The sequence below is a fragment of the Strigops habroptila genome, chromosome 10 (assembly GCF_004027225.2).
Source record: "Strigops habroptila isolate Jane chromosome 10, bStrHab1.2.pri, whole genome shotgun sequence".
NCBI lineage: Eukaryota > Metazoa > Chordata > Aves > Psittaciformes > Psittacidae > Strigops > Strigops habroptila.
This window is the reverse complement of record NC_046359.1, coordinates 5,535,553-5,562,154: the sequence shown is the minus strand read 5'-3', so window position 1 is coordinate 5,562,154 and position 26,602 is coordinate 5,535,553. Positions and strand designations below refer to the sequence as shown.

Here is a 26,602-nt window from a genome sequence, read left to right as displayed (position 1 = left end):
GTAAATAATTTGTGCTCCTAAATAAGATTTAGTAAGTCATGTTGCATTTATATTTGAAAACCTTAATGCCAACTATACCTTGATTTTCCAGTGTCTTTCTGCAGCCTTACAAAGTAGAAAGTTGTGCTTTTCCATATTTACACTCCTGAGCCCTTTTCTGAGCTGCCATGTTTCCATTTTCTTCCCCATCACTCTGTGCAATCCATTGGCGGATTTTATATTCCTTTTCTCAGTGTGGTTGTATTTAGTTCATATGATGCAACGTTGTCCTCAGGATGTAGCGGTCAGTTTGACCTCTTTACAAGCACCAAGCAAGTATGCGAGAAAACATTTTACAAGCCATGAGAGGATTCTCGGAGGCTCTCGGCAGAGGAGGAGAATTTTCCTTGGCTGGCAACAGTGAGGACTAGACTGCGCCACTGACTGAAGTTGTGTGTGAAGAACAACCTTGTGAGCAGGGGAGTGAGCCTAGGCTGGGCTCACTCGCTGGTTTTCCACGTCATTTCATTTCTTTTCCCTTTATGGAAACTTGAAAGGTATTTATTTAGGTTGCTGTTTCCTCTGTAGCCTTCATGACACACCTCAGCTTCACATCAGCAGCCTTCAGGCTGAAGTAAGAGCATGCACCGTGGCTGGGCTGTAAGCACGGTCTCCTGGCTTCACAGAAGCTGCAGTATCCCACAAGGGCAGGGCATGGAAAGACAACGTGTCGTATTTTTCATTTTGGTTGTGAGAGAAAGGCTGTTTTTATGGCTTCCCATAGATAAGGGATGGTTCATGGAAATATACCTGCAAGGGATGTCTTTATTTGCGTTACGATTCCTCATTTTAAATTTTTAGGCATACTTATAACTGCCATCCATCCATGCTGGAAGCTGGTGGTCATGTAATCTATGGTTGGAACACTGAGGATCAAGAAATAGGGAATGCTCTGAAGCCAAATAATTATTTCTTATTTTGAAAAACTTCGGTGTTAAGTCTAGTGAACAAAAAAGCCCTTATTATTTCCTCCAGTATCCTTAGGATTTTGTATTAGGAGGGAAAAAAAAAATCTCTCAAAGTTAAGGTCACCTGTTTTTGTAAATGGTACAGTATTTGCTGTGAGTTAAAGACATGAACTTAAGTAAATTGTTTATTGTTCTACAAAAAATACTTTAAAGTTTGCTCTTTTCAGAGAAAAGATGAATGGTTCTTGGCTGGGTGTTACTAATGAATTTTAAATCTTATGTAGGTGTTTCTGCCTTTCAGTTAATCCATCAATCGAGTACAAGCTGGCTTGAACATATTTTTAGGTACTCTCAGGACAATATTTCAGATTTTTTAAAAGTCCAAGCAATTTATGAATTCATTGCAGGTCTCTGCAGGTTCTTGTGGAAACTGAAAATATAGAATCATAGAATCAACTAGGTTGTAAAAAGACTTTTAAGATCATCAAGTCCAACCTTTATTCCAGGACTGCCAAGTCCACTACTAAACCATATCAGTAAGAGCCAAAAGCATCCCTGAAAACATGTCTGATGGTGTCTACAGTAAAAGCACAATAAACCTTAAAGAACTGCTGTTTTAAAATTCTTTATATGATAGGAGGGACACATTCCCTCTGCCACCAGTAGGTTTCTCAGTAATATTCATAGGACTGAGAATGGGGGGCTGCTTAGCTTCAGCTCAGAGACTTGAATGTCAAAATTCAAGCCTTGACCATGAATTTTCTCATGTATTTAAGGCAAGCCCTTGTCGGTATGTTTGAATACATTGGCGGGAGAAGGGAGATCTGGTTGTTTGTATTACACTTGGAAATTCTTATGTTGTTTTCTTTGATGATTCCTCACCATGTAATTTACTTCCCAGCCCAGGATCTTCCAATGTGCTTGTAAAATCTGATACGCATATGTGTAAGACAGAGGAGGAAACAGGAGTGTGCTTTAAAAGGCTTACAGACCCAAATGTGACACTAGTGAAGTTAGGCATGAGGGCTGAAGTGCTGGGAAGAGCTCTTCTGCACTGAGGTCTCGGAAGCGGATGCTGCAGCTGGAGGCTTGTACCCCATGCTGCCCGGGAGAGCAGTGGATGCTCTCCATGTGTCCTGTGCTGCTGAGCACTGCTGTCTTCCAGAGGGTGTGTTGCCCTCTGAAGTGTTCTCTATCGCATTTTACTTACTTACTGATGAAGTATGGATTGATTAGTCGTTGGTTTGATACTGATGTGCATCAAGCTTGTTGCATTACAAAGACACTCATCTTTAAATAAGAAAGAAGGTTTTGCAAAGATGAGATCCTTTCATTTTTGCTTATTTTTCTGGCACTTTTTTTCTTTGTCCTGTACATCTCTTTGTAGTCAGTCGGTCTGCTTGCAGAGTGAGGGTCTGTGAGACTAGGTAAGAGTAGTGGAATTCAGTCTGCTTGCAGGTACGTTTATTACTGCGCTACAGTAAAGCTAGAACTGGAATACAGTTCCTCGGGGTTCAGTAGCTATGCCTAGTCTTTGAAGAATGATAAATAGCGCCTAATTAGATGAACAATAAATCAGGAAAATGATAAATACTTTCTAATACATGGTTTTCTCAGTGGGGGTTTACACTATAGGCTCAATTCTGAACATCTGATGAACTAACAGAATTGTAATCAAAAGTGATGTATGTTTTTCTATCAAGAGCGAGCTGTGGAAATTACAGCTGATGTTTGATCATTCCAGTCATTGAATGCAGGAGAATGGGAAAAAAAAAATAAAATAAAATTGTTGTCTCAATTTGATTTATTCTGGTTACTTCAGAATTTCCCCCAGGTGTATTTAGAAGAAAGAAGTGTCTGAAAATAATCTCCCGAATGTTTTAAATATAACTCAATATGAAAGTTGATCCAGGTGCCCCGCTTTGAATCATGTGGAAACCTCAATATAATAATTGTGTTATTTGCAGCAAGAAAAAAAAAAAAAAAGTGGGTTTTGCATATTTTTTTTTTCCCTCCTGAATATTTCTAATGATATTTAGAAGTAGACACATTGACTGGTAGATGACTTCTAAGGTACCTGGGATAACCTCAGCACAATTCTGTGACTCTGAGATGACTGTAAAAATATGAGATAAAGAAAACACTGGTTAATAGAGAAAGGAAAATGCAGGTTTCGACCTCTCTTTCTTTCTTTAATTTTTTTTCCTTTCCTCCCCCACAGGACATTAACGTATGTATCCTTGAAAACTACCCTGAATGTTCCAATCCCAGGTTATTTTACATCATACCATATTTCTGTGGACAGCATCCAAGATGCAGGTAAACATACACAAGATATCCCAATTTGTTCAGCGATAGCTATTGCCAGCATTTTGTCAGAGGCTGGTAATAAAGAGGCAACAGTTACTTGAAGAGAAAAGTTTAAGTACGTGTAGCACTGCATGTGGCAACTGCATGCATATATGTTGGTGTAAGGAGCGGAATGCAAATGTAGTTCTGTTCTTTTTTCTTGATGTAATACCTGAATAATTCATCAAATCTGGAGGTATTTCTGTGGAAATTTTTTTCTGGGTTGGCAAGGTGAGGATGGCAGTGACTGTGTGTGATCATCACTCATTTTACTGCACTGTAATTCTGTAATACATGTTTTAGCTGTGCTTAGATGCTTGTATCAGGTCTACGTATGAGGAATTCCAGGTTTTTATGTCCATGTAAGAAATAGAAATCATGTTTAAAACTTGTAAAGTGCAGCCTTATACTGCTGTGATTGACCTAGCTTGTTTTTAATGTGTCTGTTCTCATATTGCTGTATTACTGATTCTGCATAGTGAACTTTAATGTAACAATATGTAAATAATTTTAAATATCTTCCTGTTTTCAAATACTTCGGTATTGCTAGTCACAGCATGTTCTTTATTAGGTTTGTTCAACTTCGAGGTATTCTATTTTTTTATTGTTACTGCTTCTCCATAGTGGAACAACTGCAGATGTTTTTCAAAAATTTATTTCAAAAGCTGTACTTTTTTGGAGCAGTAATAACAAGTGAAAATGTGTTCCTTCTTATGTCTCAGTTTCTAAGTATCTTTCTTATGAAATACTGCTTTAGTTTTTTGGCATAAGTGAAGTTATGATTAAGAAGCAAAACAGATGCATGACTTCATTTTCATTACACATTTTTTCTTAATGTATTTTGGCTTATGGTTGCATATTTAATCCCATTAACAACAGTCACATACCTGAGTACTTTCACCACAAAGCTCTATGAGGCTCCTAAGCAGTATATTGAAGTACAGGTTTACAGCTTGTTATAGATGGGTTTCCTGTCATGCCCTTCCTTCAAGTACTTCATAGTCTCACAAGGAGCTGCAAGAAGGAAGCTTATAAGATTTGTTAGGCTGCTCTGCTCTTCTAGAAAGTGAATCAGTGCACAGAAAATGGTAGGAAATGAAAAACCTACTCCAAGTCTGCTCTAGCAGGAGTATAGAACAATAAGCTTTTCCCAATATTGTCAAAAGACATTCTGACAAATGTTGTTTAATTCACTGTTGCATAGAATTTGCAATAGCTTTATGGAGCCAGAGAAGAGGTGCAATCTCCAGCCACTCTCTGGAAGCATATGTGGCTCAGGTGTTCATCATACCAGGTGGGCCCAGTGAAAAAGCTGATTTCCTTTAATCTGGGACACTGGCATTATATCCTGTATCGAAATGAATGCTGACTGCTGCTCCCAGGACATAATTAATATAAGTTAGCCTAAGTGATTTCGGATTCATATGCTTCTCTAACCAAATTCTGCTTCCAGGAAACTAAGGAAGAGGCATAAAGTTTTACTGATATCCTGCCACTTCTCCTACTGGGGCAAAAGATAGAATAACCCTAAGCTGATCTTCAAACCCAGTATCAGTCAGAGCAAACAAATGTGAAATCTGTAGCAGAGCCAACAGGGCCGTCAGGGGTAATGGAAGGCAAAGGGAAGCTCATGGAGACTTTGGCAGAAGTTGAAAGAACGGACAAGGTGGGAAACAGGCCAGTAGCCTACTGTGTAGTACTCACTGGGTAGCAGCAGGCAGTGTTCACTTGCAGCGGTTCTCCTGATGTGGTTCAGGGACACCGCCATCCCTTAGCACCCTTCATCACCTAGGGCAGTCATCCTCCCATGAGATGGGTCATGCTTCTGAGTTGAAATACAGGAGTTCACAAGTTTGAGTGTATGAACAACTTGGTGAGAGATGTCTTCAGAACAGAATATTTCCACACATTGCTTAATGCCCTTCTAATGTGATCATGTTTTTACATGCCAAACCAATTCTAGATGTTGTACAGGAAAGCTCAGTAAGCCACTCAAGTCTGGTGGGGGCTTTTTATGTTCTGTTGGAAGTGCAGCACAGAATATTTTTTGATTCAGTTGTGTTCTTGGCTTGAATTTCTGAGATAAATACATATTTAAACTTTTTTTTCCTCCTCTTCTCCGTTTCTCTCCCTCCGTCAATTTCATACAGGGAGCCTGGTGAATGGGCCCTTGAAAGAGCAAAGCTGAACGTTAATGAGAATTTTCTGCTTGTGGGCATTCTGGAGGAGTTGGAGGATGTGCTGCTTTTATTAGAGAGATTCTTACCTCATTATTTCAAGGATGTGCTTAGCATCTACAAAAACCCAGGTAACTTTTTCCATTAAAAAGCTATTTTACAGAAACTTTGGCAAAATCTGCATGGCTGCTGAAAGGTACGTGTTTGTCTTGTTTAGTGAATGAAGAGATTTATCTCCCTTTTAGGGAACAGATATGACTGATGGGGAAGGGTACATATTCTGCTTTTTTTCTCAATGTTGCTGTGTGGTTTTCATTCCCGGGCAAGCATTTGGTGCTCCAGGGACCTTGTCACATGTCAGAAAGCTTCCCATTTACCACTGGAGTGGCTTTCTCTTCTTTTAATTCTGTCATACTCAGCTGTCAAATAATACTGTCAAAATATTCTCAAAATGGTGTCAGCAATATCTACCAAAGTAAACCTGCAAGAAGTGGTTTGGAGATCTGGACGCTTTGGAGATTCTCCAGCACCAGGATATTTATTTTCCCTCAACCTTGACTAAGAGTTGAAATGAAACGGAACTTCAGTTAAACTGAGTTTAGGTAAAGTACAAATAAGAATGTGTATTTACGGCACTTTAAGTACAAAGCATGCTGGGGGAAAAGACTTAGGATACTTGAGTAGAGAAATAAAAACAGAGAGCGCTTAATCTACCCCTTAATTTGCACCCCACAGTCAATCTGAAAGGGTCCATCCCTCCCAATGCTTATTTATTGCTAACGTCTTTAGAAAGCAGTCTTGTGTCCTATGCCTCAACCAAGAAACACGATGTTTCTGTGGGGCTGTGCGTGTCATTCCGGCAGAACTGATTTCCTGCTTATGTTTGGCTAGGCTATCAACATCATATGAACCAGAGTGGGGTAAAAATTCCCTTCTTGCTTGGTGACTCTGTTGCATTCATGTTGGTGTGAAATGCCTACAGCCACTGAAATATGTGTTTTGTACCAAGTTGTGTATTAAAAACACATGGATTAAATATTTAATTTTGTTTGTAATGCATGCAGATGATGGTTGGCTTTTGATTGAGAGCAGCTATCACAGTAATATGTCACTTTGGAGAAATCATGGCTTTCTGTCCGTAACTAGGAATTTTGGGTGACTGTCCACCAATCCCTGTCCCCAGGATGCATCTTTGAAGATTTTGTATTTAGCAATGATACAGATATCAAAGGGAAAACATGCCGTTCTTCCTCTGAACATGATTTTACTGGGTCATTATCTGCTTTCAATAAAGCAGTTAAGGCAGCTATTTAGAAGGTGTGTGTGTTACTTTGTTCTGGTGCTGTATGCAGCCATAGAGCTGTTTTGTTCAACAATGACAAAAGAAGAGCATGGTATGGTATTGACATGAGAACAGTGCCCAGGTTTGGATCAGTTATTTCTCTTTTCTTTGTAAATTAAAATGAAAAAGGCTTATGTTTGTAGTATGTGGAAGTTTTCCTAAAGATTTACACAACTCAGTCTCCAAGGTTTTCCCGTGGGAATGTTAGAGAAGAGGGAAGCAGGGGATCAATAAAAGGATGCTCTCTTTGCAATGAGCAGATTTTTCTTTGGGTCTCTATAGGACTTCCTCAGCTGTTCTGTGCACCATAGATTCTCACTTCTCTTACAATGGGGAAAGCTAACAGATAGCATGCAGGGTCTTGATTTTGTGTGAAATAAGCAATCTCTTGGAATCATTAAGTGCTGGATAATCTTTCTCTTCTCCGTGTTTATTCCAGTGTCTGGGGGAAATTTGACCCCCTATTTCCGGACAGTGATTTCCTTTGGGAGTTTGCGTGTAAGACTGGTGGTGTGTCATGTCTGAAGATTCACCTCTTCAGTATTCCCCATGCAGATTAAACTTCTGGTTTACTTTTCCCATTCACTTATTGACAAGGAAAAATAGAAAGGAAACAGTTTCCTTGTGTTAACTCTCTCGTCTTTTCATACATTCATATGTTTGGGGCTTTTTTCAGTCATAATTATTTTCAGTTTATTTCTGAGTTGGTGCTAATGCTTGGGAAAAACTTAACAGAATCAGCCAGGAAAAAAAGAAATCCAAGTGCTGTGCAAGAAATTCTCCTAAGAGCACCTTAGACCTGATCTGCAACACCCTCTGCTGTTGCATCATGAAGTGCTGGGAAGAAGAGATGTTACTCTGCCCAGCTGTGTGGTGACCTTTTGTTGCAACTAATACTTGCAGATTACATCTATAGACAATTGACAGGTTTTGCCTGCTGACCTGCTGCTACACCTAAGATACTCTTACGACAGTCTTTCCTCTTTTCACACAAAGAAAGGAAAGGTTTTCCAGAACTTATCTTTTGTCGGTTGGACATAATTGAGATGAGAAAAAGACAGTGAAGGACCGGGCACAGAAAGGTGATTTCACTTCCAGGTCAGTGAATCTCTGCACTGAAGTCCACTGCAATAAGCGGTTCTGGGTTAGACACAGTTCAAAAACTGGATTTGTAGAACTGCTTTGAAGCAGAAAGTAGCTAAAGGAAGGCAATTTTCATCTAGTGTTGCTTTAGTAGATTATATAGATTAGAGACCAGAGTAGGAAATTGGTGATTGCTGTCCCACCATCATAATAATCTAAACCAAATGAAAAGCAGCTACCTTTTGTTTTAGGAAGCAAACTGCTGGATGTTATCAAACCCATAAAATCACGTGTGCGTTTAAGATATGTCTGCAGGAGTTCTGGGTTAAACCCCTTTTTCTTCCCAAATTTGGGACCCTCCTCCCTTGTTACAGGTGCTTTGGGTGGTCACAAGATCACTACAACTACCATCCAAGAAAAAGTCTTAGTATTGGGAGCCTTCACTGTAGGTTGGTGCTAACAGAAATCAGGAAATCTGGGAACTTTTTCTAATCTGTTTCTTTCAACCGTGCAAGTCATATTCAAGCCTTTTGTTTCTTCTGTCTAGTAAAATTTCTCATCCGAGACAGCATGTAACAACATTTATTAAGGAACTCTTTGCTCAGTGTCTTCTTCTAGCTGCAAAACAAAGCCTTTTTACCTTCAAGAACACTTTGCAGCTATTGTTCTGAAGCACAAGATCAGCATAACAGTGGCTCTATTGATCAGGTAGATAGTGGGGCTCTATTGATCAGGTAGATAGTGGAACAGTTACATCAGAGAGCACAGATATATGAGTGTGTGTCTGTATATGTAATGACACAGGTAAGTGCTTAATCCAGACTTAAGTGCTATTGTTGGTGATGCTAATGATTTATTTTACGTGAGCTGGCAGAAGGAAACTGTGAAGAAAGGTAAAATATAAAAAAATTTAAGGAGTGAAATTAAAAGAGTTGACTTGTTCAGATGTTATCCCTAACAGTTGGTTATTGAGATATTTATTTTGCTTGCCAGCTGCTGTGTATTTGTTCCATGATGGCTTTTTCTTTTCTTTTTGATGCACATTTGAAATGCACACCAATTTTTTCTCAATTTTTGTGAGTTTAAAAAAGTTGGCAATTCTGCATGACAGGAAATTTTAGTGTCAGAGGACACTAGGAAGGTAATTTTATTCATTGCATTAATAAAAATGTTGTGTTTAGCTAATCCGTATGTCAAATATTTTGACTTCTGTGGTTTATATCAATGTGCAAAAAAAGGTGAAAGCTCTTTGTGGTGCTAAAGCTTTCATTGGAACCAATCTGTCTTTATCTTGCAGAATACTTTAGAGCTACATTCTTCCTGTTTTTCTGCTTTTCCACTCTCTCCTTGAAATTAAGTATTTTCTTAATGTTGGTACCAAGTCAAGAATTGCGAAAGGACTCTCTTTGTTAATGCCTGTCTTGTCTAAAGTGACCAACTCTTCCTGCCTTGACAGCCAGAACTGCTCTTGACACGACATCGAAAGGGAAGAGTGGGGGTGGCAGACAGGCTAGAAAATAGATAAATGGATTGATAGATGAGTAGAGTAAATAATAATAATAAAAAAAGATCTTGCTGTGTTTAGTAGATTTCTTTGGTAACACAAGAAAATTTGCTCCAAATTTTTTCTTTCTTTTTTGCCTAGCATTGGAGCAGATAGGAACCAACAGGAGAGCCTTGGATTATATTTACTTCAAATTTGGAAGTATTCCTTAGCTCTTTGAAAAGCCTAGAATAGCTATAGCATAACTTTACATCTCTCCTCACTTTCAGGAGCACAACTGAAGGAAAAATAATTGCTCAGTCCTGTTCATTTTTGCTGGCTATAGCTCACTTTCGTAGCCTGGCTGGTGGCCAGAATCCTTACACAGTTTCTTTTGAAATGGGTACGTGTGGGTTTTGTATCCTGGTGGTTTTAAGTGGTAGAAAAGTACACACTATCTATAGACAGCAAAACATGGAATTCTTTTCTGCCTTGTCAAATTCTGTGGTATGGGGTAAAAGTTTACAGCATGTCAAAGAATAAGCTATAAAATGTTCTTTTATTACCTCAGAAGCAGCCCATATCGTCTCACCTTTCTGCAGGACTTCATAAATTTTCTTTGGCACCCTGAGCCCTATAAAAACAATTCTTCCCAATAACAGAAAAAAAAAAAAGTTTTCTGAACGTTGTATTTTGTGTGGAGAATGTGTACATCTTAGTCTAAAGCAAGAAGACTGGTTTAAGCTTTTCAAACAGTGAATTTTATTGGGTGCAATGGAATTCCTCACGCTGTCAGCTGGAAGAAAATATATTGTACAGGTAAACCGTAAAATGTGCTTCTTTTGAAAATGCAACAAAAATGTTATTCTCCCGAAGAATCACATTTACGTGGAATATTTTAAACTGTAGTAGTAATATCCTGGGTAATACAATCATGCTGATTTTTTAAATCCGTTACTGTTCATGAGTGCTAGTGACACAGTCTTGACATTTTCTAAGTTTCCCCTTCTCTTTAACCGCAGCAAGGAGGGAGATGCTGACATTTGTCTTTATTGTAAGGCTGAGATCCCATGAAGTAGATGATGAAGCCTTATTTGAAGGAGTTAGGAAAAGGGTAGGATCAACACTTGGACGTCTTGCACAGTGCCAAAGGTCGCTCCTGTGCTGGGGCAGCACTGAAGATGGGGCATGCGTTCCCATGGTTCCTGTGCTGGAAGGGAAAAGAACATTTTCCCACTCCTTGTCAAAATAAAACTTTGCAAGTGGAGAAGAGCAAGAAAGGCTTTTCTTTCTTTCCTTATCCCTCTTCCAGGCCATCACTTTGTTAGTAGGCCTCCCTCTTGCCTTAGGTAGATAGATACCTTTAGTACTAAATTCTTGTGGCAGCCTTTCTCCCACCCTATTCTTGGGTTGCTCTGGCAGATGTGGATGCTGTGCATTTGGAAATGTTCTGGAACTGAAGGTCATTGCTGGAAAAGTTGCTGTGGTATGAAGAAAGCAAAGGGAGGGCAGGAAGATCCCACTGTTCTTTTTTCCCTCTGAGAAACTGGAATTTTGATGTCTTTGCCAGCACAACCTCCAAGAGCAAAACCTCTGGGTAAGAAATGTTGGAAGAAGTCTGATGGAAGGGAGGCAGTGCTTTTCGTGCAGTGTCCTTAAACAGTGATCATCTTATGTTGTGTCTTTGTTCAGCACAAAATGAAAGAAAAAATTAGGACAGGTGACGTGCAGCTTCTAATAATCTGCCTGCTTCTCATGACCTGTGCTTTCTGGAGAAGGTTGTGACTGGTTATGTGGAAAGGGAATACATTTGCTCATCTCTGGTGCACAAATGCACAACCCTTCTCTCTCCTACAAGCATCTGTGCTCTTGATGTGAAAATAAAAGCAGTTTGGATTAGATTAAGTTTATATGCTGAGATTTTTTTGCATCACTTCTTTGCGTCTGCTACTTTCTTAAAACAGAATCTGGGAAAATTTTGAACACATTCAAATATGCAAAAACTTTGGAGACTCCGAACATGCTGTCTTTTCACCTCACGCTCCAAAGCAGCTTTGTGCTTTCCCTAAATAATATTGTCAAGAGGAATCACTGTGCGTGAAAGTTTTCTGCAGAAGAGGAGAATTCTAAATTTCACATGGACGTAAAACATGAGGTTGGACCTGGGGAGTGACTCATTGTGCAATGCTTCCATGGCACTATCCCATCCATTGTATGAACTGTATGTGTGACTTAAAAGTTTTGTCCAGAAGGTGGTGTAATCTCCCTGCTTGTTCAGGACTTTCAGGGACTTGAACATCGTGCCAGTGGTAATAGCACATGTGAATTTACATTCTGCCTGGGTGGCGGTTTCTTCTTTATCACCCAACATCCTGTTCTGAAAATAGAAAATAAAGATAGGAAATGTGAACAAACCGTTCCTTTCTTCTCCCTCTGAAGTCTGAACTTTCAAAATTGCACAGAACACTCTAAAACAATGTGTATGTTAAAATGGGCAGTTTAAGCTCTAGGGAAAGTTTTAATTGTATGTTTTGTTTCTTGTAAAACAAATTCCCAGTTCTCTGTGTGCAAAAAAGGCAGGGAGAGAGGAAGAGCCCAGTGCATATCCCCAAGGACGTTTGTTCCCAGTTAGGTCGATAGCATCTAGGACATTCTGCACATTTATTGTGCTCTTTGTTTTGTTTTATAAAGCTGAGGTATTATCGAAAGCTGCAGATACATTATTTAGCTCTTCAGCCATGAAAACACAAGGTTTGGAGAGCAGGAGAGCAGGGACAAAACCGGACTGCCTGATCTGGGATGCCCTGAAGTTAGTGGATGCACCAATCACTGATAAGCACAATCAGTGGAAATAGCCTTTCCTTCTCCAATGCCATAAAAGGAAAAGATGTTGTTTTCTGTCTTTCAGAGGTTTCACATCCCATTGTGAATGAATTAAGCAGTTTTAAGAATAGGAGCTCTTGGAAGAATTTGAGCACTTTTGGGCTTTCGCATGACTCCATGTTTTCCAAAAGATCTGCTAGGTCTTTAGAAGATTTGTCTCAGGAGCATAAGCTTCTCTGTGGCAAGTCCTGCAGCAAAGATTGGCAGCTCATAACAGCTGTGGTTCTTGTTCTGCTGGGGAAGGTGAAGCCACTCCAGACTGTGTGTATGTTGCATGAGAGACAGAACTATGGCACCAAAAGATTTGTCCAAGATAGTATCAGTCTCACTGCTGAAATATGAGCAACAGTAAAGGTGTGGCAAAAGAGTTTGGCATGGCTTTGCAAGCCCACGTGGAGCTTGTATGCACCCAGGCTCAAGTTTTCTGTAGTTACTGTTCCCTGCTAGTGTGTACTTGTTAGATTGGAGTTAGCTCATATGTGCATGGTCATGCAGCAGAGCTTTTACATATAAATACATCTTGTGGCCCAAAATGAATGCGCATTTTGAGGTGAAAAGTGAGGTAGCTGACAGCCTGCTGTGACAACGACACTTTGGGTAAATCTCCTCCCTGAGCTCATGGTGCAGGGAAGTGTGATTTACAGGTCTATTTGCTGGACATATTACTATGGTTCTGCTTTCTTCTAGAGTCAAGATGAGTGGTTGACTTTGCAAGTGCAGCAGCAGCAGCAGTGATCACTTAGATCAGGTGAGAAATTGACATATTTCGTGTTGGCAGGGGAATAGAGGGCATAGAGCATGGTTCATGAACTGGAGGAATGAGGAGGGCAGTGTTGATCCACAGTGCCTCTGCCCAGCACTTCTGGCATTTGAGGAGATTGGCCTCCTTCTAGGTCTCACCACTGAATATGGCAAAGAAGGATATGGCTTATCTGCTTGCCAGTTACGATGAAGATTTTTAAATCCTTATTTTAGGCTTGGATTTTAATGGAAGTTGAATTTGTAAAGGCTCTTCTCAGAATGAGTTGTAGTGGAAGGTGAAGCCCACGTTCCCTTTAAAGTCATCCATTGAAGAACCTAGATCAGATATTTCTTTTCGAAAGTTTCTGGGCAGTTGAGCTCAGAGACTGGCTCTGGACAGTGTATTGTCATCAACACCAACAATGTATTGTAAAGATAGGCTAAGTATTTTTTCATGGAATTACTGAATCTTTCCTTTCTTTGTGCTATAATACATTTTGCATATGCACTGCTTGTGCTCTGCAGTTTGCTACCTTTTTCCTACACCTCTCCATCACCTTTTTCTTATGGCTCTTTCCCATCAACTGACAAGGTCTTTACCTGAAGCCAAAAATGCTTTACTTTTTTGCATGCTCTTGTCTGAACCTCTCCGTCATGAGCAAAGTTTCCCCTCTCCAAACTTGAGGTATAATGCATTTATACCTGCAGGATTATGGAGGCTGAGACCACCTATGGCATTGTCTTCATCATTTAGTGCAACTCCAAAAGACTTCAGCCTCCAGATTTTTCATTTCGTCCCACATCTTCATGATGCTTGCATTGTTTCAATTTCCTTTCATCAGATCTACTGATGGGCTGTCTGGTTTTGGACTAAAACGACACAGATGTAATTTCATACTTTGTGCAGTAAAAACAAAACTTATTTGTGGTCTAAATCCCAAGGGCCCAGTCAGCCAAACCCTTGCATCCCACGTATCAAGAATTCATGTGTATTTTTTTCTGTGTTGGGAGATCATTTTGAAGGGTTCATGCTGCTATCTTTCAAGCAACTGTCAGCTTTATCTAATGAGCATATCAGTCACTAAAGATGTTATGTTTTGTAAGAGTGCTCCTGCTATTCATCTGAGGTTGATTCCCTGATGCATCTTTTGAATGTTTCCTGTTCCTAGTATAGCAAAACAGAAAACCCATGGACAAGCAGCTTTGTTAAAGCTCTGGCACAGAGGGAAAGCTGCATTCGGATTCAGTGTTAGCTATATCTCATAAATAATCCAGGGTCACTGATGACAAAACACCGCAAACATTTTAACGACAGACAATTAAAGCTTGCAATGACAGTTCATTCCTTATTGACTAACTTACTAAATAAAATCATAATGCCTTTTTAATCAGTAACATTCCAGCTAAACCTCTGTTACTGCTTCTGCTTTAAAAATAGCATTTGAATAAAAATTATAGCAGTAACAGATTATGCAAATTGCTTCTTTGACAACTTTGACCTCTATTCAGGCAACAGAAGGCATAGAGGACAAGGCAGACAGCCATTAAATCCCAGTTAATAGGCCTACTTCTGTTCTCGGCTGCAGCTCCAGTATATTTGCACAGGTCTTCATTTCACCTACATGGAATCAAGCAAGTTGCACAAGGTGGCTGAGGCTGGAATCTGGAAAACTTTTGTTAATCATAGTACAAAAACAACTGAGAATTTAGCTCAATTATCATTGTGTCCCACAGTATGTTTTCAGGGTCAGTGTTCAGGGAGAAACATCTTTTAACTGTAAACTGGGCATTTTTGGCACGGAAGACACAAGAGCAGTATGGAGAAGATCACAGAGCTCACTCTTCACATTGCTTTTAGGAGCATAATAATATTTTTCAGTCTTCAAATAAGTCTGTTGTATTTTTCCCTCACACTAATTTTAAGTCCTGCCCATTGTTATCAATGATAGACTAGGCTTCAGGTTAAACTGATTGTGCATATCCCTGAGGCATTTTGCAAGAACAATTGGAGTACCGTGAGCCGGTAGCTTTGATGGCTCAGAAATGTTTTGAAAAATATTAAAGTTACTACAAAAAAAGAAACTTAACTATAAAAATGCTTTTGCCTGTATTTTTTTGTACAGTAGAGACAAGCAGCCGTTCCTAAGGAATTACTTGGGTTTTCACATAAACGCTATGATTTATAATCTAGTTTTTATGGTGATACAAATGAGCTGCTATAATAATTAAAATGCTGCAATAATTAAAATGAGGAAGACATCAAAGAGTGTAAATTCTGACAAGTTAGGTGTGAAATTAGAGCAAGGCACTTTCTGGCATGCAGGAAAAAAAAAAGCATTAAAAAGCTAAAAAGTTTATTTCAACCACATCAGAACTAGGTGGCCCACCAAAGAGCTGGGAAGAGGGAAACAGAGAATAGCTGGGAGAGATGGCGGGGGGGCACTCACAGGGAAGAGACATACCCAAAGAACATCTGCAAACAGACCAGTTACTCCTAGAGGACACAGTGTATTGCTCTCTAAGTCGTTTTAAGACCACTGTTATTGCTATTAGAAAAGAAGGGAAAGAATTAGTAGAACAAATTCCAGCAAAGTGCAAGGTTGGCCCTTGGTGATAAAGTGATAAGAATTAAAATGAAGGAAATAGATTAGCAGTGTAACTCTCAGCTGCTACAGGAGTCCTTTTGGTATGTCTCTGAGCCAGTGTTCCTGAGGGGTTAATCTGCTCACTTGAGCATGGCTTCACACCATGCCTATGGTCCTTCCTCCAAGCCCCTTTGCTTTACCTGCCCTGCAGGCAGTTTGCGTGCTGGATCCTTGCTCTTCTAAGAGTGAGTCTTTCTTGGAGTTTATGCTTCCCTACTTGCTCTCCCAGTTGGAATTTTGCAGCCTTTTTGATCTGTCCCTCTTGAAAATGTGCTCTCCAAGAAGCTATAGCAAGGGAAGAAGGTTTTGCTAAATATGGGTAGGAAGATTCCTTTTCTCTTCTTTTTTTTCCTGTAACTGGAGTGGTATCACAAATTCACATATGTAGTAAGAGAGGGAGTCCTCCCCTCTGCTGCTCTCTGTGCTCATCTTCCCTGTCTGCTCCCTTTCTTTCAAATTGCATTGCCATTGTGTTCTTCAATTAGTATCTTCTTTCCAGTTGGGCTGCTTTTTCTATCTCTAACATTTGCACAATTGTTACTGCACTTTATAAATCTCATCCTTTGAGTCGTACTGTTTGGACTCAATTTAAGTAACTTTTCAGTTACTTGCAGGTGCCATCTATAATATAGGTAACAGATTTGGTGTTAGCATGTGGCTTTTTTTTTCCTCCTCAGTATCTTTACTCCTTGGCAGTATCAGGAGTGCTGCTGTCAGAGCTAGTATTCACCAAGGATCTCTTTGAAACTGAGATTGCCAATGCTGTGGTGTGTCCTGTCATTCAATCAGCAGCTATTTTGGAGAAATGGAAGTTAGTTAACGTGACTCCAGTCTTTTAAAGGGCTGCGGTGGTTGCCTGGATAGCAACAGATGGAAGAATCCAATTTATGTACTGGTAGGAGCTATAATAAAGAGTAGGATTAAGAGACAGTTGGAAAAAGTCTGTATGGCATTCATAGAGCCTTACAAATCAACGAACTCCTTGAAGGAGTCAGCAAGTACAGGGATATGAGATGGTACAGGTGTGATTTTCAGCAGGATCTCTGTCCAAAAGCTCTTAAAGAAAATAAGTTGTTAGGATACAAGAGAGAATCTTCTACAGGATAAAATTAGTTAAAGAGGCATTACTTGTTCAATAGACTCCCCTTACTTTAAACAAGTAGGGGAATCCTGCAGGGACTGTGCTCCAGCGTCGGATAAATGTTCTCTTAAGAAGATGAGACTGAGGTGAGAGCTGTCATTGCCAATAGGAAGTTACCAGGAAGCAACAAGGACAACACTGAAGTGTTTTAGTAGTTGTAACAAAACAACGCATTAAAATTCAGCTTATGTGCAGTTGAGGAGGTCTGTCCTAGGCACTGAGGACTGCAGTCCACTGATGCTCTGGGTCCTGGTGTGAGTCCAGGTGGGTAGGAAGTGCACAGATTGTCATATGGGTGGGCATAATGTTCTGTGCAGGCAAGCAGCCTCCTACAGAAGAATTTTTTATGTGAAGCTAGATCAAGCCATGGCTCAGTTCTCCAGATGGCAGAAAATGATGACGCCGGCCAGATAGGCTAAGTCCTGGCTGAGTCTCAAGAGCAGCTGAAGGAAAGATGTTCATATTTGAGGTGCTGCCCTAGCTGCAAAGCAAGGAGTTCATGCAGCTGTATTTCTGATCTATTTTTAATTGTAGGTGATTCGGGAGCATCAGTACATACCTGTTCTTGCTCTGATTTAGCCGTTCACTTTCAAGTCTGTGTGTTCTGGGTAGGCAAAAGGTGGCAGGGATGACAGTGAAGCCAAAAAAAGGTCATTTTCTATAGAAACACTAGGCCTCATTTGCCAGCTAGACTTGCCAGAGGAAGAAAGAAATTGTTGAGTTGGTCTCTGGTTTTCTAGCAGTGAGCAGCAGCTGTTTTGGTAGCAGTAGCAGCAGCTCATATAACAAATGTTTCATGATGAATGCAAACAAAAGCCAGCCCTGAAATTCCAGCTCCGCTATGTATGCATAAAATATAAAACCAGTTCAAAATAACATAAATACTCAACTTAAGGGATTTTTCTACCCCTCTAAATAAATACCATATGAGCATTAGTGTTTGGTCTGCTTGGTTCTCCAGGGCTCACCCAGAAAACATTTTTGTCATACAGGCTGAGGGCAAAAAGTGAGCATAAAAACAGACCAAGAAAAAAACATTTTTAAAAGAAGTGCACGTGCGAAGAGGTGTGTGGTTTGGGGGAAGGTTTTGAGAATACCAAACATGCTTACTGGATTGAAATTACTGCTGATGTTTGTGAGATGGCTGAATTCACTTGCCTCCAAAATAGGTCTTGGAGAAGTTCTTCATGCACCTCTGTGCCATTTGGTTTCTGAAAATGACTTGTGGTTTTAAAGGCATCTACATATTAGAAGAGCGTTATGCCCTCTAGCATGAATGTCTTTCCAGATAGCTAGTGGGAGGATTTCTGGGGAATGCAAGTTGCTGATGAGTGCATACTCAGGGGAAATGAGGGTATTGAAGAGAAAGAAAAGTATAATAATTGGAGACTCAGGAGAAATAGAAGAGCTATCCAGGGGGCAGTGCCTTAAATTGTCATCGTCCTCCAGTTTTTCAAGTTAAAACAAGTAAACCCCACCATTTAGCCATCCGTCCTTGCTTTGCTGCTTGCTGAAAGTCTGGAGCAGCATGTGTTGTCTGCCCACACAAGCACCCACGCTCTGTTCTCAGGCCCTGAAATAGCCTTTCTTCACAATCAATTTGCTTTCCTGTGGCTTTCTTTGACTCCTCTGGTCTGGCTTCCCTGTTACTGTGGAATTAAACAGCTCTGTGCATCCACCATAAGAAGAAACCTTATTTCTTGTGTTCTGCCAGATCAATGGTAAAATAATATACCATATTCCTGCACCTTTTGCAGGATGATTCCATCTAATACTTTCTGGGTAGTGAAAATCATAAGCAAGGTAATTGTAGTGGTTGATCTTCTTCCATAGTATTTCTTTCAGTTGAGTTTCAGAGGGTCTATGAAGTTGAGTTACTGTGTGATGTATAGATGTATTTAGAGTACACACATACCTGTAAATCATTCCAAGTATTACAGCTTCGGTATTACAGAACATGCAAGTGCAGGGCTTAGAACAAAATCTGTATGCTTGTCTCAGTCTTTGCTCCTCCTGCTGCATGGCTGCTTTGGTTCGTTTCCAAACAATCAGCTACAGTATTTGATTTCTTGCTTTTTGGGGATTAAAAAGGGGAAAAGGAGACAGATAAAGAGCACTGTTGGACCCAGCAAAAAACAATGGGGGGAGGGGGACTGTTTTGTTGTTTTCTTGTTTCTAGCCAGAAAGAAGTGCAACACAAGTTACTGGGAGAGCCCAGTGGCTGGTTGTGTTGGGCCTGTGTTGAGGAAAGATGTGGAGCACGCTGCCATTGCTGCAGCAGAATATTTGATGCTTGCCTGCTTGCAAAGAGCACATGTATGTGCAGTCTGGCCAGAGCCCCCAGTGCTTTGCAGAGCTGCGCTCTCAGGGCTTTTGGGATGTTAGCAAGTTTGGAGGTTTACTGCTTGGATTAGAACATGCCCTTTTTTTCATAAAATGAGCGTATGGGATTAATGTGTGGCTGATATATAATATACATCTCCCAAAAGCTAGTGGAAATCAGGCATGACAGGAACGAGCATGTAGCCAAAGCAAATTTATTTGAAACATTGAATGAAAATATTCACAGAAAAATTCTGTTTTAACCTAAATAACACCAAATATTTTGGTGGGCATTGAAGACTTACTTTTATTTTTCAAGCTTTCTTCTACTCTCCACTGTCCCTGTAAGTGCTCTGCCAATGTTACAGTGGCCATAACTGATCTTTGAAGGGTCTCCAGGCAGCTGGCAAACCTGGTTTACTTCACTGGGTATAGGCATTATTAATGTCAGGTGCTTAAATTATGTACCAGGGAAATTGAACATTCTGCACAATCACTGAAGAGAGGTAAATGTCTGTTTATCTCTCTGAGGGTTTGTTTTGGTGCGTGGAGTTCAGGAGCAAGAGTATTTCTCACTCACACTCCATTCTTGTATACAGTAGGGTGGAGATGGATGTTGTCAAGGAGTTGGCATACAATAATGTTTGTAGAAGCAAGGATGAAGTATGCGTATAAAACCAAAGTTTATATCATGCCTTCTTAGTGCTTTCCTTGAATATCCAATGAATAGATCATCATTGAGTGCTATTTGAGCTAAGCTTTTGGTGGAACTGTTTGGGGGTTTGGGTGGTTGTTTTTTTTAGCGCCCTTGGTGTAGTATCTTTTCCTGCAGTGTTTGCAGGAGCAAAGTCTATGACTTAGTTCCCTATGGAGCAAAGAAACACAGCAGAAGCTGAGGACTTCCTTGCCAAGATCAAAGCAGATGAATGAAGAGGAAGATCTTTTTAGTAAACTCTTGAGAACTCTGTGCATGATGACCAAAGCAGCTGCTAGAAGAGTGCTTAGAGTGAATGAACTGCAGAAGACAGGAAACCTGGGGAGTCTGAAAACTTCAAAGGGACTTTGAAGAGGGTGAAGCATGGCAAGACCAGCAGGCGTATTAGATGGAAATAACAGGAACAAATTGCAGTTTGCATAACTTTGCCTGTTTGGTGCAGCTATGCCAGTGCAAGAGGTTGACAGCAAGAAACCTCAGTCTGTCTGCTTACACTTTAACAACAGCTTACCAAAAATATCAGCCCAGTTCATCTAGAACTTTTACTAACAGAAGAGCAGTGAAATTGCAAATCATATTTGTCTGTATATTGAATTTCAGCATTTACTTGGCACTGCCTTGTGCTGCTGCTGGAATACAGCATGGGGTCCCTGGCAGACCTCAGTACTTTGTGTGGTTGCAGAACACATTATTTAGCCTATCTTAAGGGCAGACTCGCTACTGAGCCAAAGGTTCTGCTTTGAATCGCTGAAAATTATTTTCCTTGGTGCATGTTATTGCAAGCTACTTGTAGAAATCAATGGTTTGAGTTCCTGCTTAATTTAGCTATTCAATTCACAGGCTGCTTCTGTTATCCTTCCAGACCACATCTTGGTGTACATCCCACTTGTTCAACAGGTTTTGTTTTAACAGAAATAAATAGTTAGTGCATAGCCATTTGTATCTCATATGCAGAAAGGGAAAAAATCCAAGTCCCACACATCTTTTCATATTGTATACATGTGTGAGTAGTTTTGTGAAAAATGGCATTTGATACATTGGTATATTTTATTAACAATTGGCAACACAAGACCAACATTTTGATTTCGAAGTTGTGGCAGAACTTACACAAATTGCCACTAAAACCAAAGAAGGAATCTAGCACCACATCCCTGTTTCTAAGTCTTAGCAGACAGACTGGATACTCAAAAGCAAAAGAGATCAACAAAAGTATTTTGATAAACAGATATCACCCACTTTAAAGTGTTGAATCTCAGTTTAATTTTTCCCATGCTACATAAATAGTCCCTTCACTTCCTTCAGCCTTGTGGTTTTTCATTTCCCACTGTTACTCAGACCAAAAAAAAAAAATAGTAGTTATATTTATGAGGACTCTATGTTGCTCAGTTTAGGGTTTTCATTTCTTCACTAAATGTACTTAACAAAATTAAATGCTTTGGGAATGTGGGAATGTGCCAGAAATGCTGTCAACCGCTGTGGCAAGCAGCTGGATGAAGTTTCAGCTGAACATGATGTGCCCGAGTTACCAATTTCGCTTAGACACTGATGGCCATAGTCACTGGCCACCCTAGAGCAGCCTGTTAGGAACGTATTTTTAAAGAGCTCAGGGTCACAGTTTCATATTCCCAGCACCTGCAGGCTTATAGGAGAACTTGTCCTCCATCTAGACACTGAACTGGGTTCTGGGGCCCGTACACTGGGCACTAAGACAAAACCTGATTGCATGCATTGGTCTCCCATGGATGAGTCTAGGTCAAAGCATGCGCTTTAGGGCCCTGTTGCCATATGTAAGTGCACATACACATCCAACACTGTAGGTGTGCCTTCTATGTAAATGTACGCCAAGCTTCCCAGAGATTAATTTTTGATTTTTCAGACATGCCTTTACAAAGCTGCCTAGTTTTAATTTTTTTTTTTGTTGTTTTTGTTACCACGGAAACCCTGAATGTAGCATTCTCTCAGATAACTTTTTTTGTCATGTTTTCCACAGAGCTTCATTAAAATATTCTGTTTGGTTTTTGTTTTGTTTCGTTTTAAATATATTCAACGGCGTATTCTGTCTACAGATTTTAAAAAGCTGATCATTTATGGTTTAAGTATTTCTTTGAACTGTTGGGCAGGAGGGAAATTTAGGCATTTATTCTTGTGGCAAGCTTTGCAAATTGAAGAGGATTTCATAGATTCAGAATCAGATTCATTGTTTTGAGGAATGTGTGTTGAAATTGGGCACTGAAATGTTAATTCTTGGTTCTTAATGTTATTTTCTATGTTACTTTACCAGATAAGTTAAATTTACTTATAGGTCCCCTCTTCCTTTTAGAATCAGTCTATGAAGTTGAAGTGGGTGCTTTAAGTGATTCATTGTGCCTGTTTTATGCGTTATATACTTTGTGTGTATTTTAAATTTCCTAGAGACAGGTTTGCCCGTCTTTACTCTGCTGGCTCTGGATGGGTTTGAATTAACTTTTCTTTATAGCAGCCTATATAGTGCTGTGTTTTGGATTTGTGGCTAAAACAAAGCTGACAACACACCAGTTTTTCGGCTGTTGCTGAGCAGAGCTCACGCAGCATCAAGGCCTTCTCTGTTTCTCACTCTGCCCCCTTGGTCAGTAGGCTGGGAATGGGCAAGAGGCTGGGAGGGGACACAGCCAAGACAGCTGACCCGTATTGGTCAAAGGGATAGTCCATACCATATAACATCATGCTCAGCAATAAAAGCAGGGGTGGAGGAGGAGGAACACTTTGGGCTTCCAAAATGACCATTGCTCAGAGACTGGCTGGGTGTTGATCTGTCTGTGCGAGGTGGTGACGGATTTCCTTTGCATCGATTTGCGGCCCACCCCCCCACTCTACCACCACCCTACCTCATTAAATCCTCCTTATTTCTACCCATGAATGTTCTCTGTTTTGTTCTTCCTGTTCTCTTCCTCGTCCCTTCGTGGGGGCAAGGTGAATGAGCAAGCGGGTCATGTAAGTGCTTGGCTGCTGGCTGAGGTTAACCCACCAGAACAGGGTTTCTTTCTTCATCTTGATGCAGCTCTTAATGTTGCACAATGTTGAATAATGTTTAAAAGTGAGGGCCTTTATTTCACCATTCTTGAAGATAGCAGTGTAGAAAATGGCAGTGTTCTTCAACAAAAGCCTGGTTTGTTGCAGGTTTAGTGTTCTTTTTAGTAACCTTACTCCCTCCCAAAATTGATTTTTCTTGAAGAGCTCTTCCTAATTGCTGTCCCATCCTCCCTGGTTTCTGTCCCATTTTATCCTCTTTCAGAGGTGTTAATGTTTACATGTGCTCATAAATACAGAAATGGAAAAAGATAGCAGGTTATTTTATCTCCTGTTTTCTTAAGCACAAGGGAAAATTCTGTGTGGTACAACCTTGAAGCACGGTAGTCATTATGTCAGGGCTAGTATTGTCATTGAAGCAAAACAGTGCAGTCATCCTGGAAACTTTGACACTAGCCAGTCTCTCTAACACTGGAATGAAACTACTGATTGAAACACTGCAGACGTAAGACAATTTGCAGGACTTAGTGCAGGAGCAGTGGCTTTTCAAACCCTGTAAATCTCTTGTTCTAATTCATGGATGTTTCCACAGTATTCAGCTAATTCCTTTAACCTGCAATAGAGTTACGGCTACCGAGAATATATTTCCTGTAAACAAGGTGATGGATGGCAGAGCAATGTACCCATGTATCTCCTCCCTGTCAGCACAGTAATGCTAAATACGAGTTGAATTAAAAAGGATCATTGAGCAAACTCTGTTTCCTCAATGGATTGTTCTTCATGCTGACGCACAAGCGAGAATGGCCAAGGTGTGCTGGAGCTGGTGGTGTAAGTCACTGTAGATAGATGAGAGGTACTACAGGGGAAGCTGTCTTTGCTACTGGCTGGTGCAGGTGCAGAGGGTTCATAGGGAGGCCTTCATCTGCAAAGGTCTTGGTCTCACATGCACATGTCGGAAATGCCATTTCCAGCTCCTTCAGGAAGAACATCTATTGTCTGGAATACAGAGCAAGTACATGCCTGTGTAAATCTCAGTGGTGTTTGAACGGCACCTAAGTACCTAAAAATGTCCTGTATTCATTTATATTAACCTGAGCTGATTAAAATCACACTTCTCCCTGAACTGGGGCCTGCTTCCAAAAACTCTCAGACATAAATAACTGCTGGGGGAAGTCTCCTGCCACAGCTTGCTGAGACACTACATCCTGTGATGCAGCCTCTGAGGTAGCTCACCTCACCCAAGTGCTTCTGTGCTCAGAATTAAATGAATTACACCAGGCCTAGGGATTACCTTCTACCCTTTCCAAGTCCTCATACATCGCCTGTGGTTGTGCTGCTAAAGAAGTGCTGAGGTTGCCATGAAGAGCCACTGCGCCTCTGTAACCTCTGCAACAGCATCTGCCTCGGAGGTTTCAGGTAGGGGCACGACCTCTCAGCTTGCAGTGAACCCCAAGTATCCCAAGTTACCCATTGCAGACCAGGCTGCAGGATCTGTTACAGAGGTGGCAAAAAGCCTGGGTGTGAATTCACCTTGGCTGGCGTTTAATGACTGTGGAAATCCAGCAGGAGCCTTGGTCACTGTGAAGTCGTGAGGTAGCTAGATGGCTTATCTATCTGCCAGACTCTTCAAGGGCTGCTAGGTGCATGGAAATTTCTTTTTATAAGTGACGACGCTCACCCTTCATGCAAGCTTAGTAGTGCAGGCATGGGGGGGAGCAGCGTGTCACTTGGGGCTTCCTGGAAGGAGGAGAGATGCATTCTTGTTTCTGGTTCATAGTAACCTTGGGGGACGTGAAGACCCTGGCAGTCTTAGAGCTTAGCCCTGTTGAGATGTTATACTTTGCCTTCTAGCCTGCACAGTAGAGGCTCAAGACGAACAGTAGAGAATCAAGACATCCCCTTTCCGGGAAGAGCATGGGGTGAGAATTGCATTAGCCACACTAGGAGATTACTCTCCTCTCTCAGGACTTCCAGTTAATATAATTCCCCTTCTTTTTAGTTTTTTTCCTCTTGCTGAAACAACTCTGCCTGTGTTAAACAACGGACCGTTTTCCTCAGTTTTGGCCAGAGGAGGAAGCCTTTGTCCCGATACCCTGGCAGCTGGCCAAGGCAGTCAGGCTGCAGGCCAGGAGGGGATGAACTTGAAAGAAACAGTGTGTTGTTTCTGCTCTAGTAGCATTCTTCCTTCTTCGCCAGTGCCTCAGCCGCTGGCCGCCTTCCATCGCTCATTATACACAAAAGAACCTAAGGGCAAAAGAGAGAATTTTCTCTTGACCGCCTGTAACTTGCAATAAGAAGAAGTAAAGCCATTTCAGGGCTTTCAGTTGTCTGTGTGCAGACATAGTTGGGAGAAAATCTTACAACTGGCAACTTTCTCACAAGGGAGAAGGGAATTGATAGCTTTCTCTCTCCTTCCCTCCCCATTTTTAATAGCAGCTTTCATACAGTAATGTGCTTTTTCCAGTCCTGTATATCCTATCAGTAATGTGTAATTTTATTATTGGCCATTAGTTTAGCCCTAGTTAGTATAATTACTTTTGTTTCTTATTTCAGTAGTTATATAAAGTAATCAGTCATATCTATGCTCTTGGAACAGAGGAGGAGGCAACACTTAGAATTAATATTTTTTAAGGCCATGTTCTTGAACTTTTAAAAAAAGAATAAAATCATATAATCATAGAATAGTTTGGATTGGAAGGAACCTCCAAAGCTCATCTCGTCCAACCCCCCTGCAATGAGCAAGGACATCTTCAACTAGATCAGGTTGCCCAGAACCACATCCAGCCTGGCCTTGAATGTCTCCAGGGATGGGGCATCTATCACCTCTATGGGCAACCTGTGCCAGTGTTTTACCACCCTCATAGTAAAAAATTTCAGAGCAGAATGTAGAAGTGTAGTGTGACTTCACATTCCTGCAAGGCCTGATGCTGCACGGTGTGGTGACCATTAGTCTTGAACAGCCAGTGACTGGAAAAGGTAGCAAATGAGGTATTCAGACATCTTCCAAAAATGACATTTACACTGAGGTAACTAAAGGCTTTCACAGGTGGTGCTTCTGATATGGAAGCTGACACTGGCAAGATGTTTGGAACTTGAAGCTATGAAAGACTTAAGCGGATCACTGGGTCATTCAGCTTGGCTTCTTGTGTACTACAGGCCGCAGAGTTTCTCTTGCTTCTTCACAGAGATCACAAACTGGAGTTACCCAGCATGGATGCAAAAATATCAAGTGATGGCAAATCAACTCTTCTTGTTTTGTTTCAGTGATTAATCACCTTCACCACTTTAAAAATCTGTGCATTTCTTCCAATCCACGTTTCTCTGGTTTCTGCTTCCAGCCCTTCAGTATCCATATTTTTCTCACCAAGAAAATATGCAGATGCTGTAAAAAAGCCACCTCTCAATCATCTTATTTTTGGTAAGCTGACCAGAATGAACTGATCATCTTTCTCTGAAGTGTCCCTGCCAACCCCAGTATTCATTCTGAGACTGTTTTCATACCCTCTCTGATTTAGGATGTGGTTACAAAACTGGATGCTATATGCCAGCGTTGCACTCATCAGTACTAAAAATGGAAATAAAAACACCTCTACCTCACTCCATCCCACTTACACATCTTAAGCATGCAGAACATGTCTCTTCCATCACTTCCTTTTTGCAGACAAAAATCACAGCAGCCTGCTGTGACTCGGAGCACAACGGCAAGATGCCTGCTCTAGGTTCTCAAGTCCCAGGCTATATCTCTGCAGATTTTCTGCATAACATACC

General features: G+C 40.7%; 1 protein-coding gene across 1 annotated transcript in view; it reads left to right on the top strand.

Annotated features, from left to right (window-relative positions):
* The window catches only part of UST (uronyl 2-sulfotransferase), a 154,647-nt gene that overhangs the window by 117,791 nt on the left and 10,254 nt on the right, over nt 1–26,602 (top strand). Inside the window, exons 6-7 of the mRNA XM_030499861.1 lie at nt 3,169–3,266; nt 5,447–5,604. Coding sequence (XP_030355721.1) covers nt 3,169–3,266; nt 5,447–5,604 — 256 coding nt within the window. The remainder of the gene's footprint in view (nt 1–3,168; nt 3,267–5,446; nt 5,605–26,602) is intronic.